At 36.5% G+C, this 19,776-nt stretch overlaps 1 protein-coding gene across 1 annotated transcript in view; it reads left to right on the forward strand.

Moving 5' to 3' along the window:
• The window catches only part of PAG1 (phosphoprotein membrane anchor with glycosphingolipid microdomains 1), a 38,739-nt gene that overhangs the window by 11,928 nt on the left and 7,035 nt on the right, over positions 1-19,776 (forward strand). The window contains exons 2-5 of the mRNA XM_014073012.2: positions 6,744-6,950; positions 8,370-8,421; positions 9,946-10,042; positions 14,848-15,443. Of these exons, the coding sequence (XP_013928487.2) occupies positions 6,826-6,950; positions 8,370-8,421; positions 9,946-10,042; positions 14,848-15,443 (870 nt within the window). The 5' untranslated portion in view covers positions 6,744-6,825. The remainder of the gene's footprint in view (positions 1-6,743; positions 6,951-8,369; positions 8,422-9,945; positions 10,043-14,847; positions 15,444-19,776) is intronic.

Here is a 19,776-nt window from a genome sequence, read left to right on the forward strand (position 1 = left end):
TCAACTCCATGTTAATAGAGATAAAGTACTTTTACTAGATATGAAGTGAAAGCAGCTAAAAGGAAAGCAAGATCTGAGCCAGAAAGGCGGGAACATATACATATCAAACGTTTAATCTGCAACTCCCTAAAGTGTCATGTGAGGTGCATCTTCAAACAGCTTCATCAAGTTGGTATGTGAGATGGTTGGCCTTGACCAAGTCCAAACATCAGCCACCAGCATGCACAAAAGATGGTGAGAACAAGACTCCTCCGGTACAATATTATTCCCTTCCCCAATACCATGCCCCCCCTCTTCCTACGGGAGTTGATAGTAAACAAGTGTAGCAAACCAGCCATAAGCAAGTAGCCAAAACAGAGGCTGACAGCTAGGTTGGCAGAAGCTGGAACAAGTAACGGGAGCTCACTCCGTTACACGGCGCTAGGGATTTGAACCACCGAACTGCCAACCTTTCTGATCGACAAGCTCAGCATCTTAGCTACTGAGCCACCGCATCCCATATTTATACATTATTTCATCTGAAAATATTAAGTATAATTAATACTTTAGAAAAGCAATGTTGAACAGATTGCTATATGTATAGCAATAAAATTGAAATCCTGAAGATTCTTTAACATAAAGTACTTTATGTTAAATGTATTTAATTTCAGATCTCAGTGATCAAATGCACACTATTCTTGTCTGCGTGTGAAGTGATTAACTATTGATTATTTTTAAATGTATCATTCTAAAAGTCCTAGTATATAGTTCTCAAAACTTTGCAGAGTTCTTTAAACCATGCCATTTATCTTCTCAGTTCCACTCTTTGAAAGAGATTGTTGAAGATTAAGAAAATGTTATATAGGCTTGTTTAGTTTGCTTCCTACTTCATGTGAAATTAGAGGGAGCATGTTTTACAAAATTTAAGTAAATTAGAGAGTTGGGGAAGCTTCAGAGATATATACATACCTGCATCCCTTTTTAGAAATGACTAATACAGAAGATTTTCAGCAGGAGGCTAAAAGTCTCCAAAATCAGCTTTCAGCAAAGAAGGAAAATTTGGAGAATGTAGTTTGCTTGTTTTAGCATGCATCTGAAATATTTAAAGTATACAGATAATTGTGTTAATTTTTTAAGTTCACACATACTAAATGGATACAAAAGCTATTTTAAACCATATTGCACTTTTGGAACACTTCATTTTTTTTCTTTCTTGCAAGTTTCTTTTAAGTTTGAAGATATGGTTCGGGTCGTTTTAATTTATATTTGGTAATGATAAACAAAAATATTTTAGTTCAGGGTCGAACTGTGGGGTCTTTGGTGCTCTCTGAGCTTAGTAGTTATCTCTCAGGCATTTCATTACCAAACTAGGTAATACCGTCAATGTTAGAGGGCATTTCTACCTAGTTTGGTAATGAAACATTTGCAAGAAAACCCCCAAGTTCAGAAAGCACCAAGAACCCCACATATTTGGTAATATTTCTTTAATTAGGGAAAGGGGCTTCAAGAATTATTGTGTGATGCAGTTTCAGTTACCCTAATTGCATAGAGATGATTTCCACATGGACACTATATAACTTAAGTAATACTCGGTTGTCTCCAGGAAACAAAAAATTGCTATGCAGTCAGGAAACATCAGACTGCTATACTCACAGTCATAGAGATCCCAGAAAGAATATTTATCATGAAAATGATTCCAATCTTGAGAAAGCTCTGGAGCTATAATATATAAAGTTGAAAATTATGCCATGAGCTTAAAAGGGCCATTTTTATTACTTTAATCAATAAAGTAAAAAAAGGAGTGGGGGGGAACCACTAATAGTATCAAATTGAATTGCAAGCTGCCTAAACATATAGCATCAGCCCTGACATATACTGTACATTTTCTGTCATCTTTAGTGATTTTGGTTTTCTACCAAACAGCAGGCTAATAAACAATCAGAACATTTTTTCCCTCTTACTCCAAAATCTATTTTTTCAGAGTGGTATCTCTGCTTCATGGGAAGTCCATACATTCATTCTGAAGGTATAACCTAATGGTCTTTTTTAGGTGCCAAGGACCCCAATGTGTATAGCAATAACAACACCCACAAAAGGAGAGACTGAAGATTTTCACTCTATTCTCTCTTTTATAAGTTTTTATTTTATTATAATATAAACAATCCATCATCCATTAAACAGTGTGTCATCTGGATACAAATATTTTGTGCAGTAACAATTCAAATTTACAATCATATTCATTATTTATCTATTCCAGTTTAATACAAATACCTTAAATATCTAATCTGATAACAATCCACTTCTTAATTTATTTAGCTCTATTAATTATGTTAACTCTATTGATGCATTTTTACACAGCTAATTTTACTTCAAATTCTTATATTTATTCTCTAACCATTGATAAAATGATTCCCATATATTATAATAATCCATTTGTTCTTTCTCTTTAATTGCCTGTGTTAATCTGTTCATTTCTGCACATTCTAATATTTTCCTAATCACATTCTCCTCTGTGGGAATCTCTTCGCTTTTCCAATTTTGTGCAAATACATTCTAGCTGCTGTTATAACATGAATGATCAAATATACATTCTCTTTACTATAAGTTTCTGGTAAAATCCCCAACAGGAATGTTTTAGGCTTTAAGTCCATATGTTGTTGTATCATCTTTTCCAACCACGTACGTGTTTTAGTCCAGTATTTTTTTTTTTGCTTTTACACATGTCTACCGTTTGTGATATTACGAGCCACATGTCTGGTGACATTTTCACTCTTTTCTCGTGGGTGAAGTGGAAGTCTCAAGATATTTAAAGGCAAAATACTTGCACTAAATCTAGCAGAGACTGAAGACACCTACTGTCACTCTTTATATAAAGAAAAACAAAAATTGTATTGTTGAAAATTGTCATTTTGAAAGCATAATGCTGTTCGGGGGCTGCAAAAATGAAGAGAGATCAGTCACAATCCACAGGCTATGAAGTTCCCATTTCTGGCACATAAGGATTCAATTGTTTATTACCGTTTAAAACCATAAAGCTTGGTGGGAAGAATTGTCTTGAAAAACAGCCGGTACATAATCCCTGTAATTATTTATCTGATTCCAGAGAGAGTCAGAGTGGGAGAGAATGATATGCCATAATTAAGCAATAATGTATGCTTGTGGACAATTATTAGGTAGTGCTGACATCACTAAATGCTACATTATAGACGTTAATTAAGGAGTTAAAGAAGTCTGTAGGAAGCAATACCTCACCTTCATTGTTATTTATAAATACATCAGAGAGGTATCTGCCATCCATTTTTATTTCTATCAGCATTATAAAGTAGTTCCAATGAGATCCAAAGTACTAATCTCTATGCATTGCATTTTAAATTGTGTTTATTTACCGTGGAATTAAACAATTTACCTTTCAGATGTTGACTATCAAGGGATGATCAGATAAAAAATTTAGGATGAAAAAAATCTGAGATTAAACCAATGTTTCCAAAGACTGCTGTAGCAAATTCCAAACCTATTTGGAGCAGCAACAAAGAGGAACAGCATTGACCCTCCTCATACCCTGTTTACCTGAAAATAAGACCTCCCTGAATAATAATCCCAATCGGGCTTTTGAGCTAATGTGTTAAAATAAGTCCTCCCCCTAAAATAAGCCTTTCCCCAAAATATTTAACCACATGCGTGTCTGGTCCCCGCCATTTCCTGGGGGAAGGGGGGAACATGGCACACGCACCCCATACAGAATGGCCTCATGGAGGCTGTTACCACAAACCTTAGCTACCACACCCCTTCTCTTTTGGCAGCCATAAAAAGAGAAGTAACCCAGTGATGCTAGGGTTGGCAAGAGTGTGCCAGAAACAGAGACAGAACTTCTGGCCCTCTCTGGATCACATGATCTGTGGGCCACGGGCCGAGGTTTTGAGGTTTTGTACCTCAAAAATAATAAGACCTTCCAAAAAATAAGGTCAAGTGCTTATTTCAGGGATCAAAAGAAAATAAGACCTTGTCTTATTTTCAGGGAAACATGGTATGAGCCAAGCAATGTTCTCTCATTTGGAGTATTGGAGAGCCCCTCCCGCATAAGAAATCCCACCCACTTATCCCCAACCAACGAACTACTTTCCTCCACACTTACAAGTGACATTGTGATCTTAAAAATAAATGTCACAATTTCCCTGCAGGTAGGGTCAGAATTCTTTCCTCGATCTACTCAGTTCAAAAAACCAGTGAAACACTTACCACTATAGAGGTTAGGGCAACCTAAGGTACCTCTATCTTTTTAAAAAGTACTAACATTTGTTACGTTATATGTAAATTTCAATAACATTCAATAACAAAACACAGTTTTACTTTATGTAAATGTTATTTTATTCAGTATGTTACACCTATTCACCACAATCAACATTCTTAAACATTGGAGCCATCAACGTAAATATTCATCCTCAAATATCTGTAACTTTAGTATGTCTAGCCATCTGTACTAGTTGTTTCAAACAGTACATTACAGTTTTCTTATAATAATATACTTCAAATATAAATAGTGATATTTATCACTGATTTTCAAAAAAACTGCCTCGCTAGCTATCTATCCTTAGTGGTATTGGTACTTCGTTTGTATATTTGTTTGCCTATATTCTAGGAAAAATACATAGTGGAACTGTGACCAAAATAAATTTTCAACATAATCTGATTGTAGAAAAGTCATACTATGATTAGAAAGAGATAATGATTCACCCTCTTCAAGTATGAAGATTTTCTTCTTTTTGGTGTCTAGATCAAAGTTTAAACTGCCAGGATGAAACCACCTTCTTGGCTTTGTCATTGGCCCAAAATAAACCATTATAGGACATATTTCTGGTACCCTGTTTCCCTGGAAATAAGACCTCCATGGATAATAAGCCCAATTGGGCTTTTGAGCGCATGTGCTAAAATAAGCCTTCCCCTGAAAATAAACCCTCCCCGAAAATATTGCAACACAGCAGCAGCCATGAGGTGAACACGCTCGCTGCCTCCTGCACCTCAAAAAAAAATAAAACCTCCCTGAAAATAAGCCCAGGGGCCTTATTTTGGGGGGGTTAAAAGAAAATAAGACACTGTCTTATTTTCGGGAAAACACGGTAGTAGCCAACATACCAGCAGATATGCTTGGCTCTGTGTCTCTCCATGTTCACATAGCATGTTGTTATCTGCTAAGCAGTGGTGGTTCCTATTGGTTCGGTCCGGTTTAGCGGAATCAGAAATGGTTTGGCAGCTTGGGTCGCTGGAACCAGCAGCGACCCAGGCCTACCACATCCTCAAACCAGTTCTCTTGGTGGCCCCATAGGTGGCGCCATCTTGTTTTTCAGTTCTGCTCATACGCAGACCAATTTTAATTGCACGGCACATGTGCGTGCAGCATGCATCAAGAGTGCACGTAAAGCGCCCACATGAGCAAACCGTCAGTAGTGCCTGCCAGAATCCACCCCTAAGAGTCTCCACGTGAGTATATTGGTTTTAAATTTAGGTACTCTAACTTTCAACCTATTCAGGGTCCTCCAAGTAGCATGGCAGGTCAGATCTTTCAGCCATATTCTCCTTCAGTGTTATTCCTTGCTCGATGGTCTCCTTCCTCCTTCTTTTAATTTGTTTCCATTCTTGTGTATCCTTAAGAATGTTTGTTCTTGCCATAAAGCTGTTCCTAGATCTGAGTCAGCTTTATGGGGACTTTATGACACTCTCTAAAAAATAATCTTTAAACATATTTCATTTCTTGTTCTCCATAAGTGGCAAGACATAAAGAATGGGCTAAAATCATATTTTCCTTTGTGCAATGTGTAAAATAACTGTAGGGACTGTTGTCAGAGATAATACTGAAAATACATTTTGTTGTGTGAGTTGTATACTAGTATGAATTGCTAATCTAGGAAAATGTAAATGAGAAAATGTTTGGTAATTAATAATTTAACTTTGATGGATTACAATTGAATAATCACGTTCCTGTGAAATTTTATCATAGCTGCAAATTATACTGTGGCTTAAAATAAGAATGGATTGGTAATACAGGAAAATGTAATCGCTTTCAAGGATCAGGAGAAATCTATAGTCCACTTCTGCCATCTTGTGGTCAAGGTTGGAACAAGTCTTGCCATCAAGCAAAGCTGAAGGAAAACAATTCAAAACATTCACACTGGGCATAAAAATAAAACTATAAAATAAGAATTGGAATCTCTCAAGCAGGACAACCGATTGAACTTGTCAACTGAGACCATCTCTGACAGTCTGATCAGATTAGTTGGTGACATACTACACAATTTGCTATGTGAACTAGTCACAGTGGCAAGTAGGAAAAGAGAAATGAATATAGGTCAGGAGAAATGAGTCTTTCGAATTTTGTTGAGTTCCGCATCTTTTTCTAAATAATTTTAGCATCTATTATCCTAAAATTAACAAGGGTTTTACAGCACAGAAATGTGTTTAAATTGGACTTGTTTAGGTTTTGATACTAGAACAAGTAAACTAAAAAAACTTGCTTCTCAGCTTCTGAAAACTGCCAATCTCTTAATACCAAATAATCACAGTTGTTATATGGTTCAGGATAATGTCCATTTTAATTAGATTAAGCCTTGATTTAATATTAACCTTTAATATGTGATAATGATTAATACCACTGATATTTTAAAACATATTGTTGAAGCAAAATTTAAGTTTGATTTTCACTGTTATGGCTTGATCTGTATGGTTTATTTGAATTGCTTCCTGTTCTCTCTCTATTTTTTTACCCACTACAGAGAAGATCTCTCGGATAAAATGGCCAAGTATTACTGCGAATAATCACATCAACCATTCCTATCTTCACATCCTTTTTACGTCATGGGACCTGATGCCAGTTTCCTAAGTACTGGAGTGCTTCATATCATTGTATGGGGTAGCTTGGGAGCCATGGCAATGCTTCTGGTGTTTAGTTTCCTCCTCTTTCTCTGCTCTGGTTGTGACAGGTAAGGACTTAGTCAAAAAAAAAAAAAAGAATAGAAATGTAATTAACTTTGGAAAGCTAATAGCCCATAAGTGAAGGGCAAGAAAATTCTGAGTTCCATTCAGGGATATTGCAATCTCTTTGAGTATTTGTAATGAATCATTGAATAAAATATATTGAAGGGAAATATTATATTGTGGTTCCTTAATAGGAGCCTAGAATCTTGTTTATCAGGAAAAAACAAACAAACAAACTCAGAAGCTGGTGGCAGTTTTTCCAACTAACAAATTTTAATTCAACTTCCCAGAACATGCCATAACAAAATTCAGAGTGACCATCTTAGAAAAACAGGACTTTAAAGCAACAATAAATTGATGAATATCAAATTTTATATCAAAAGGTTTCAGGAACTTTCAGAAGGTTTCAGCAAACTAATGGGTTTTTAATGTATAACAATGATTAATAGTTATAGTATCCATAATTTGTCTCACATTTCACATCTATATAACCAATATAGTTTTCCCTCCCTTCCCTTTCTTCCTCCCCCCCCCCCCCCGCACTTTAAATCTTATATTATTTTAGTTGCTTTGTGCACCTGATGAAAGAGGTTGCTGCTCACAAATGTTTGTGCCTTTTAATAAAAATTTCTTGGTCAGAAATCATGCTGCCAGGCCTCTAATTTTAGAGTAACATGGCTGTTCTACTATAATAATAATAATAATTACATATAAAATAGCAAGAGTTATGGATAATTTAGAACAAATGTTTAGCATTTTTATTTGGTTATTATCTATTCATAAAACCTGATCAAGAATTTCAAAAAACTTTGGCAAACATTGTGTAATCTATTTCCATCCAAAGGAAAGGATTTCTTAACAACATAGAGATTAATGTGTTCACTTTGACATGTGCTTTCTTAGCAGATAATAAAAGAATTGCCATACTTATAAAATTATATGAGTACTATTCATGTTTCAGACTCTAGAACTTATTTTTGGTTGTAGTAAAAAAGCTCAAGTTCAAAACATCAACTGCTCTCTGAATTCTATATATCATCTACCTCTTCAGAATGAGAACGTTCTCCATTATACTATCTCATAATAGAAAGAAATTAATAACATGAGATTTAAGAAATGAAGACTTTATTGAAGGTATCAAGGTTGCCAAATAATTCTGAATCAGCAACAAAAAAGACTGATTTTTTAATGACCATTCAACACCAGCCGAAAAAAGAATAGAAAAGAGCATCAGCTTGAACTATATTATTTTCATGTGGCAATATTTGAAAGAATAGCAATGCAGAATTCAAAATTAAAATATAGTAATAAGCATATACTAGTCAGAAGTCAGAATTAGTAATAATTTACATTATATAAATCTTATTTGTTGAAACTGATTGTGGATTTTCTAACAATATATCTAAATCTGATTTGTATTACAGGGAAAAGAGGCCTGAGCAGCAAAATGGAGACCATGAAAATCTGATGAATGTGGTAATAAAAATAGCTATTTAAAATGTTTTTTTCCTATAGTTTGTCTTTAATGAAGGAGAAAGACTGAACTATGGAGCTGGAGTATTATTTAAGGGTTGGGCATGAATCAATGCTAAGGATGCATTTGTGTAATCCCTATACAAAATGATAAATGACATTTGCCACATTTTATAGATGAAAAAGATACACCAATTACCTAGTCAAGCTGAGCAGAGTTAGTTTCACCCTGTGGTATACCCACTTAGCACACCTGTACATGATTTTCTGGTCAAAATAGCCATATGTAATAAACAATATAAAATAAGAATTCTGATGCATACTCCTGACAGAAGGAACTTTCACTATTTGAAAATTAATCTCCAGAATTTCAATAGCATGTTTAGTGTTTTTAATGCACATTTGACATCATGATCATTTCTTCTCTGTAATCATTTCAGGCCTGAGGGATATCCTGCTGAGTTAAGAGGGCTGATTTTGATTTTTTTAAAGACCACGAAAATACATATTTTTAAAACAAATTTTAAATGATTTTTATTTGGATTTTAATATCTGATCAGCAGTATAATCTGTTACTGGTATGGGATGGACAGCTATACATACATAATCAGGAACAGACCTATACAAAGCTATAATTTTAAAAAACTTTTATTGTTATATAAGAATTTACATATACACATAAATTTACAGAAACTGTAAAATCTTAAGACATACATTTTTATAAGCCTTTTTTTAATGTCATAAAGAATATTGTTATATATCTTTGGAAAAGAAAAATCTTTATTATAGGAACCTTTTATGAGTTCATTAACATGCTAACAATAGATTTACCCGCACATACTTTTTTCACCCTTGTACATTGAAGAGGTTTTGTGCTCTATAGTCGTCATCTTCTTCTCCATCTTCTTCTTCTCCTCCTCCTCCTCCTCCTCCTCCTCCTCCTCCTCCTCCTCCTCCTCCTCCTCCTCCTCCCATTAAATATTGTTACCATCAATCCTCTCTTTCAGGTAATCTTAACATATAAATCTCTCCTAAAAATCCAAGAACAATAAAATAAAATACAATAAAATACAAATGTACGATAAAAACGGTACAATGAAACTTTGATAAAGCTTGATTTATTGTAACAATATAACTAGAAAGTTTTTCACGCCTCTCCGGGAGTGTGCCTGGATCTCCTCAAGGGGAACACCTCACAGTTTGGGAAACTATGTCTTATGCACAGATTAGCAATGTGAGTTATGCAGTTTAGTAAGGCCCTTACTCTTTCATTGTATTTTCCCCCTTTAAGTACTGTCTACCAGAAGGATGGCTGACTTTCTCTTCTAAGGAGAGATGAGAAACAGTCCTGAGATTCAGACTATCTGCAGAACTTCTGTAGCTATTTGGTGTTTTTGCAATCCTCGCTACTAGAACTCTTAACATTAACATGTCATCTACCAATCTACAGCTAGCTAGTTACCATCAATCATAAAATGGATGTTCATATCCTGACCACTTCATTTAAATCCACATTTTGTTTTGCAGCCTTCAGATAAAGAGGCATTTAGTCACTCTGTCACAAGTCTGGCTACAGATCCAATTGCAAGCAGTGAACAAAATGGTGGAATCAGTAATGGCGATGGTAAGATTATCATTATGTGATTTCTCAGCACTTGATGACTCACCATAAATATATACATTGTCACTCTACTGTTTTAAAAATGATGTAAGCTGACAATCCTGATTCAATTTATAGTAACTATTGTTACAGAACAGCAGTAGTTCAGATAAAATGTCAATGTAAGACAGCTGGCTGGTACAAATCAAGAACAGAGCTGGCTCAGGACCTTGGACAGTACTATATGATTCGTGACTTGAATTCAGTACCGTGGCTAGCAGTCTTGCAGTTCTTAGTACTGCAGGAGAACCCTAACTAGTGCAAAAACTTAGTTATTAATAGTTAACAATAGTTTTGATAAAAATGACTTAAGTCATTCCTTTGGAAATAGTTAATAAAACTAAAGATGTTCTTATTGCCTACTAGAAGTTGAATGGGAATATAGCCACAAATAGGATTCTACTACAGAAGAGACTTTGACTAGCCTTATAACAATATATGAAAAACAATCAGATGAGAGTAGAGGAAAGCTACAGAAATTGGATCATAACCAACTTAAAACCCACTGATTTCACTGAGATTCTTCAAGATGATTAGTCAGGATACCACTTTGTACTGAGGAAGAAAAGAAGAGTGTGTATTTATATTGTGATTCCGCATGGAAAAATATTTATGTCTGCATAGTTTTTAAATACACTTCTAGATTTGAATATTTTCTGTATATGCTATGATAAGATTTTTTCTGTTACGTCAATAGTGTGACAATTCAGTTCCCGAGTCAATTACAGGTAGCCGTCAACTTCCATTCGGCTTAAATTCATTCAGTGACCAAAGTTTCTACAGTAGTGATTCCCAACCTTTGCAGCTTGGAGACCCAGCGAGGGAGAGGGGAACCAGGCCACACAAGTGGTGAGCTGGCACACAGCTCAACTTGCACAGGTTGAGTTGCACGTGAGCGCATGCGCCCCAGCACAGTCATGCAGCCCGGTTGTGAATAGGCCACAGCCATGGCTCAGGGATTGGGGACTCCTGTTCTACAGCACTGAAAAAAATGACTTATAACAATTTTTTACACTTGCCACATCACCATGGTCAGGTGATAGAAATTCAGATGTTTGGCAATTGACATATATTTATTACAGCTGCAGTATCCTGTGACCTTTTGACAAGCAAAGTTAATGGTAAAGGCAGAGTCAGTTAACAACCATATCATTAACATAACTATAGTGATTCAATTAACAACCGTGGCAAGAAAAACAAGTAAAGTCATAAAAGCCATTAAGCAAAACTTACTTAACTTGCTTAGCAATAAGTCTTGCTTAGAAATGGAAATTTTGGGCTCAGTTGTAGTCGTTAGGTCAACCACTACCTGTAATAAACTATAATATACAATGCTCTACTCATTACTAATAAACAAATATAGAAGGAAATATATGTGAGGAAATGGGAACCAGTTAGATTTACTCACTTTATAACTGGAAAGTCAACTGGAGGCTCTTCCTGGTTGAGTACGCATTTGAAATTATCTTTTAAAAAACCTTTCTTTCTAGAACAGTGTTTCTCAACCTTGTCAACTTGAAGATGTCTGGACTTCAACTCCCAGAATTCCTCAGCCAGCGATGTCTGGACTTCAACTCTGGGAGTTGAAGTCCAGACATCTTCAAGTTGACAAGGTTGAGAAACACTGTTCTAAAAGCTTAAAATAAACATAGTGATATTATGGGATGAATTCCTTAAAGTAAATATTATAGACTTGGATATTTTTTTGATAGAACGCAGGACTTTGGTAACCCTTTAGCAGTAGTTTTTCTGCTCCAAAAATTTATTTTATTTGTTTACATTTACTGTAAAAATTTTGTTTTGGGTTTCCAGTGAGTATGATGTCACATCCAAAGGAAAAAGAAAATAAGGGATAAACACGAACATTGTCTCAAACATCAGTCTCCCACACAATGCTATGGGGAAACTGGGCATAGATAGGTCTGATGGGCAGGATCAAAGCTCAGGTAGCTTAAAATGGTATGAAGCCTATGACATGGAATTTGTATCAAAGCACCTTTTAATAAAGGAATACTTTGAAAAAATTAACAGAGACATTCAAAATATAAGAATCTATAATGGAGACTACAGTACTTTAAAACCAGAAATTAGAATGTAAATTTCATTTTATTTCAGAGAGAAGAGATTTCCCAAATTGCTTCTCTGCATAGCTTCCTAAACCCTTCATTCATAGTTTTAGAAGAACCTCTTAGTTCTTATTGATGCTCTAGATATTTCAGAGCCAGGGTTCCGCACCTTATGTCACCTCCAGCTCACTCTGTCCTTATCACTGGCCTTCCATTTCTCTACACTCGCTATTTCCTACTCATTCAAATAGTCATCCTTAATGCCCTCATCCCTTGTATTGTTGGTTCTAATTCAAATCCTCCCTCCCCTCCGATTCCAGAGTAAATTAGTTTTTGTTCCTGCCATAGTTTCCTCCTACTTGAAGAAGTGCTTAGTTCTCTTTTCTCCTAGAAACCAATTCACCAAAATCATATGGATATTTCCAGATTTCCTAATTTTCCTGCAATCTCTTTCGCATGCAGTCTCCCAGAAGAAGAAGAAATATTATTTTGCTTGGCATAAAGGTTTTCACCAAGGGCAGGGCCAAGGGGTTTTTTTTAGCCTTTATCTGAACAAATCTAGATATATTTCCCTTGCTCTTCCTTGTTAAGTAATGTCAAATCGGTGTCTGGAAATCAGCTATCAATCTTATGATCACAGGATAGAGTGGAGGGGTGGGGCTTTACTTGAGCATATTTGGATTTGCTTGCCCATTCACGACAAAGATGTTAAATAAACTTTAATTTCTCGAAAAATAAGCCTCTTCCTGAAAAATAAACCCTTCACCAAGGGATAAAAAACTATTAAAAAGAGAAAAAGCCTGGTTTCAAAATAACATAAAACAATAGTCATATCAGATGGCATTAATTCAGCCCTGAGTATCTTCAACAGTAAAACAGTATATCCAATTCCCAACTTTTGTAGGTGATCCAGAAGCTAAACATAGTCAATGATATCAAATGCTTCCAGAAAGTAAAATGACACCAGTAGGAAAGTACCGTCCCTGGTCCTGAAATCCTGGGACGGTGAAATCCTCTGAAATCTGCTACCAGTTCAGTGAGTTTGCTACTGAGCACATGTTTGCGTGCGCATGCGGGCCTGAGGTGCGCCCACACAGTGCTAAAAAAGGAACTTTTTGAAGCTGTCCGAGTCTGCAAAGATAAGTAGAACAGCAAGGGGAGAATCCGCTGTGCCACGCAATTTAAATTAGCTAGAAAAGAGGAAATTCGATGATTCTAAATCACATGTTACAGCTGATCATCGGAAATATCGGTCCACCCAAACCAGTAGCGTCAGTTTGGGCGAACTGGTCCAAACCAGTAGCATTTCACCCCTGCTGACAGGCATCAACCAGAGTGATGAATGCCATTTCTGTCTCAAGTCCAGGCCTGAAACCTGACTGGAAGCCTAATTGTTTCCCCTAGGGCACTCTGCAACTAAACCCATTAGAAAAGAAAGGTTGGGTTGTTATTCACTAATCTTAGATCCAGAGAATTCCCTTTCAAGGAGAAAAGGACTTGCTTAAAATTATCCAGGAAAATTCCGTTCACCAATATGTTATCAATAGTTTCATGACTCCTGTGGTCTGTTTTTGTCTCTTGACCCAGGTCATGTTCAAGCCCACCATAGTGTGTTAGTCCAGCGAAATATCAATCACAGTATACAAGCCAAAATGAATCCTAGATAACCATACAAGATACTGTCCCAGTCACCATGACAGATCCTGCCAATGAGGAATAAGATTCTGGTGAAGTTGAATGACTTTGCATCAAAATACAAGGGAAATTGATCTCAGTAACTAGGAATTAGGGACATGGTGGAACTAGGAACTAGGGACACAGTGGCTCAATAGCTAAGTTGCTAAGCTTGTCAATCAGAAGGTCGGAGATTTGAATCCCTAGCACCACGGTCGGAGATTTGAATCCCTAGCACCACGGAACGGAATGAGCTCCTGTTACTTGTTCCAGCTTCTGCCAACTTAGCAGTTCAAAAGCACATTAAAAATGCAAGTAGAAAAATAGGAACCACCTTTGGTGGGAAAGTAACAGTGTTCCGTGTGCCTTCAGCATTTAGTCATGCTGGTACATGACCACAGAGACCTATTCGGACAGCGCTGGCTCTTCAGCTTTCAAATTGAGATGAGCCCCCCCTAGAGTCAGGAACGACTAGCACATATATGCAAGGAGAACCTTTACCTTTAACTAGGAAGCAAATTTTCTTTTCCCTTTCTAGGAGAGATTGAGTGATCTTAAACAGAACTACTGACTCCATACCATAAAAGTGCCGATATTTCATACTTTCAAGTATGAATTTTCACATTTACCAATACATTGTAAAGTCTTTAGCCTATTTCACCCTCTTTCCTCTACCAATGTTAGCAGTTCCATCCATGACTTCTCTTCTTGACAAAACAGTCCAGCCTCAATCTTCCAGAACAGTTGGAAACATGCTGCAGTAATCTCAAAGAAAAACAAATCCAATACCAAAAAAACCTCATGTGACCCCAAAGCAAAAAGAATCCAAATGGAATGAAAAATAATAAAGTTAACAAACGAAGAAAAAAAACCAAATATAAACCAAAATAAACTTGTATTAATATTTTCAGTCTGGCAACAAAGATGTTCCTTATGTGCCAATATCTTTTTTTTAATGATACGCATTGTGCTATATAGGTTAATGGCCTTATGAACCTATACTTAAGTATTTATGCAATTTTCTTATAGTTCTTTCAGAAGATAGTACAGCTGCTTCTCTCCAACCTTATGAAGAAGTGCAAACCTCCATTACAGATCTTTTGGATCAACAGGACACATTGGGAAGATCTTTAAAATGTCATCAAAGTAGAGAGCTACCTAGAATTCCTCCAAATAATGCCATAGAAACAATTCTTACCACAAGAAATGCAGAAAATGACCAGAGTGTGGGAATGGAAGGGCCCTATGAAGTGTTGAAAGATAGTTCCTCCCAAGAGAACATAGTAGAAGACTGCTTGTATGAAACAGTGAAGGAAATTAAGGATATGGGAGCAGCAGCCAACTCAGAGAAATGCAAACCAAAGATGACTGTGATGGTTAATGGAATTTTAGATCATGTTCTTGAGAAGAAGACAGAAGCGGCAGAATATGCATCTGTTGACAGAAATAAAAAAAGTTGCCACAGTGTTACTTCAGAGAGTCCTCTTAGCAGTACAACTCCAGATGTGGAAGAAGAAGCTCCACCTCCTGTACCAATAAAACTTCTTGATGAAAATGAGAATGTACAGGATAAAGGAGCCAAAGAAGAGGAGGAAGTAATGGAAAGGCTTAATGAACCCGACAAGGTATATGTTATTTTGTGTTATCAATATAAGAAAGTGAAGCTTTAATTTGAAAGACTTGAAGTATGTATGTATATAAACTATGGCAAATGATCTTGCTCATTAGTAAATATAAATGTATAGTTAATATTTTTTCTTGGTATCTTAATGCAAAATATTAAGATCAGAACTAGCAGTATTTGTTGATCTATATATAATCTGTGAATGTTTACATGTGCATTAATGAATGAAAGATAATATTCAAGTGGCTAGAGGAAGGCATGGAATCGTATGCAGTTGGTTATAGTTTTAAGAGTACTGAAATTTGCTGCTTCCTAAAATTTTAGAGACATTTGCATGAATGTTTTTTTCCAGCATCTACCCAGGAGACACATGCTTGCCAACTGATCATTAATTAGTCTAATTAGTCTGTCCCTTGTTTTGAAATATTTCAGATAATCTGCATTGGGAGCAGAAGGTATTCAAAGTGTTACTGTTGGCCAACATCTAGCCAGCCAATCAAACACAAAATGTAGGAGAGAAGAGAATCCTGGGGTGGAATCTAAAACTGAATTTTGTTAATGTGATATGGGTTTTTTGCTCTCCTCTCCTCTGCAAAAACCTTCAACATTTGTTCCAGAAAGACAGAATGACTCACGCCCTACTGTTTTCATTAATGCTCATGAAAACTTGCAATTGGATTTCTCCCATGGCCTCCAGATTTCTGATCTAATTTTAGATTTAAGTGTATCCACAATTTTAATTTGTAATAAAAAACAAAGAACTTTCTCTAATTCTTGCTTCAAAGGTCCAACTGCTTATGACAGCATGAATTTCTATTAAGTAGATTACAGATCAAAATGTGTCAAGTATTTCAGTTTTCAGAAATGCAATCTGTCACATTTTAAATAATATTAAAAAAAACTAATTTGAATAACTTCTTAAAGAGAAGCAACAAATGAGAGACTTAATTATCCCTAAAATGCTATCCAGGATAGTGGCTTACCAATGAAAAACAAATTAGCGTTTTCCTGCCCCACATCTTCGAATTGTACAATTATAATGCTGAGGAGGAGGATGAAAAAGAATATGATGATGATGACGACAATGATGATGGGGTGCTTACTGGAACAAAACTTATTTGTTGATAAACAACTCAAAGAAGTTTACTAGTACTATCCAAGGGATTGGAAAATGCTTGTGTCTTATTCCTTTATTTTCTTCCATAACTCACACTTAACAAAATTATCATAGAAGTAAAACTAAGTAAAACTGTTAGCCTTTTTTTCCAGATCAGTTGGCCAAAATTCATGGCTGGATGTGGGGATGGAAAGGAAGGAGTTAAGCACAGAGACAGTAGGTTTACTTAGTATTATATTTAAAGTATTCCAATTTTCTTAACCACAAAAAGTTAAAAGTTAAAAAAATAGAACTAGTATAAATGTCTTTGTTCCAGTTCCATGAATGATCATCAATTTTTGTTCATTCAAACTGGAAAAATATTTTTGGAGTTATTATTATTCCAAATATTCAAAAAATTATTAATAGAAAATACAAAAATAGAAAATAACAAGAAAACAATGGAGGAAAAAGAAAAGGGAAAAGTGTAGGGCAAAAGGGAAAAAAAGAAAGAAAAAGCACTGATTTCCAACTCCTTTTGGTGCAGTAGAATAAGATAACAGCATCAGACCTCAACTTTTTACTTTTATATAATAATACAAACTAGTGATATCTATAACAACAGACCTATTTAATCAGCAAAACCCAAAATCGAAGTTTCAGGTTTTTTCACCTCAAGCACAAACTCCAAAAGCAGTTTCCAAGTAGAAGCAAAGCTAATTTTGTTTTTGTTTTTTCTTTAAATCAGAGCAGTGAATTTGATCATCTCAGCATCTCAGCATCAACTTTTGTAGCCATTTATACATTGTAGGAATCAAAGTATCCTGCCATTTTTGTACATAATATAATCTTGCTGCCATCAACATCTATAGCATCAAAGTTCCATTTTTCCCCCAAATCATCTTCCATGGAGTTATTAACTGTTAATATTTCCTTAGCTATTCCAGATACCATGCTTGACTTGATTAGTTATTTATATTACTGACTATTTGTTGTTAGGGAACAGAAAAAAGCTATTCTCAATTTCATTGGAAGGCTCCACATTTATAGCCTTATACTTATTCCTCTTCTCCATTCTTTATTCAGTTGAATCTCCTCTTTTATCCTGTATCTGCTTGATTTGATGAAGAATTTCTGATGAAGGCTTTGTTTGGAAGCCTTTTGAAAATCTAGATGATTATCTATCAATCTGAAAAAAATAGCAAGAGACTTCTCTTTCAGAATTTTTTTTCTTTTCAGCAAATCTTGATAATTTTATCTTTAATAATACTTTGTTAATAAGTTTCAAGAGGTTACGTTAACTTGCGCTGATGCATTTTAAAAAATCACTGTGACATTGCATGCTTTCTAGTCCCCTGGGAAAGAAGGCAATCTTAGAGACATTTTTATTACCATATTTTTCGGAGTACAAGATGCACCTTTTTCCTTAAAAAGAAGCTGAAAATCTGGGTGTGTCTTATACACTGAATATAGCATTTTTTTGCCTCCTGAGACCCCGCCCTCTTCACTGAAATGGCCGTGCATAGCCTTTAGGAGGCTTTCAGAGTGCTCCTGGGGGCTGGGGAGAGCAGAAATGAGCGAAGAACTGGCTGGTTTTGCTCAATTTTGGCCCCCATCCCCGAGGAGCACTCTACAAGCCTTCTAAAGGCTATTCATGCCCTTTTTTGGAAAAAAAATGGGACCGTTTTTGCAAAAAACTGGCCTTTTTTAGGATGTCTGCAGAGTGCAAAAACTTTTTTTAAAAATTTGCCTCTTCAAAATCTTGGTGTGTCTTATACTCCAGTGCATTTTATACTCTGAAAAATATGGTACCTTTTGTTTTAGATCAGAAAAGTTTATTTCAATAAGATGTAGACCTTAATTTCTCAGAATCTCACTTGAAAAACCTTAACCCAAACCCCTTACAGTATATTCTTTACAGGGAAGATATATATTTTTTTAAAAAATCAGCTTCTTTGCTAACATTTTGGTATCCTTCACACCCAAAAGTAAGTCACAAAATAGCAATTTTTCTGTTTCTGATAAAAACATTCACTGATCTTAACATTGATACTAATGTCTTCCTTCTTCCATTCCTTCCTAGTATCTTTCTCTCTTCCTTGAATGGAAGAATTTCTATGGTTTGGAAAAAGCAATCAATTTTCCAGTCTTGCATCTTCTTCCTTAGAAAGGAGCTGTAGCTCAGTGCATATGAAGCATATATAGCATATGCTTTGCATATTCCTAGAATGGTGATGGTTGGAACAAATTCAGGACAACTTGTAGAATTGCAACAAGTCACTGAAAAGAAAATGTTGACCAAGATATATGGTATACCAGTAGTCTGATAGCATAAAAAAGATTGAGTGAGAGTATGGTTCTGCATATCTTGAAGGAGGCATGGTATGCCTCTTCTTCAGGAAGCCACTGCTGGACCTAACAGAAATTTTTGTCCCATCATCAACCATCCCGCTCTAGGAAAGATGGTTGAGAAGATGGTCAGATTGCAGCTTCAGATGACCCTGGAAGAAGTAGATTATCTGGACCTTTTCAGTTAGGATTCAGGTTGGGGATAGAATAGAGATAGTGTTGATTGCACATCTCAATGCTTCTGACAGCGCTAGTATAGCTGTATGCAATTGCTCTGGTTCTTTTTGCTTTCCTGCCATTTTCTTTCATTATGTACTTCTGCATTGACTACAGGGAGTAGGAGTGGGATACACGGTGATTGTCTATACCAGTGTTTTTCAACCACTGTGCTGCGGCACACTAGTGTGCCGTGACATAGTGTAAGGTGTGCCGTGGGAAAAACACCCGCCGGGTGTTTTTGCCTCGGGACATCTCTGTATCCCGAAAGTTGCTTTCGGGACACAGGGATGCCTCTATTAAGTCCCTGCGGCCCCGCGTTTACTTTAAAAACGCGGGGACCACCGGGAGGTAGCGGTGGGTCTGACTGGCTGGCCCCGAAAGCGCCTCCCCAGGGAGCAGCCACCGACCTCTTCCTCGCCCGCGGAGTCGCAGGAGGAGGCCGAGCAGAAACGCCCCCGCGTCGCGCCACCCCCGCAGGAGACAAGCGGCAGGAGACAAGCTTGCTGCGGGCCGGCGGCGGACAAACGAAGCTGCCGCCGCCTGCCTGCTCGCCCATCTCCGGCCAGTTACAGTGCTCGGCGAGTTGGGTCGTTGGCGCCGTCTCCCGCAGAAAGCAGCGGTTCCTGCCCCCGCCCTCCAGTCCCTCTTTCCCGCCAGGACTCCGCTCCGA

The sequence above is a fragment of the Thamnophis sirtalis genome, unplaced genomic scaffold (genome assembly GCF_051295495.1).
Source record: "Thamnophis sirtalis isolate CommonGarterSnake01/CBP01778 unplaced genomic scaffold, rThaSir2_p1.2 scaffold_2, whole genome shotgun sequence".
NCBI classification, from domain to species: Eukaryota; Metazoa; Chordata; class Lepidosauria; order Squamata; family Natricidae; genus Thamnophis; species Thamnophis sirtalis.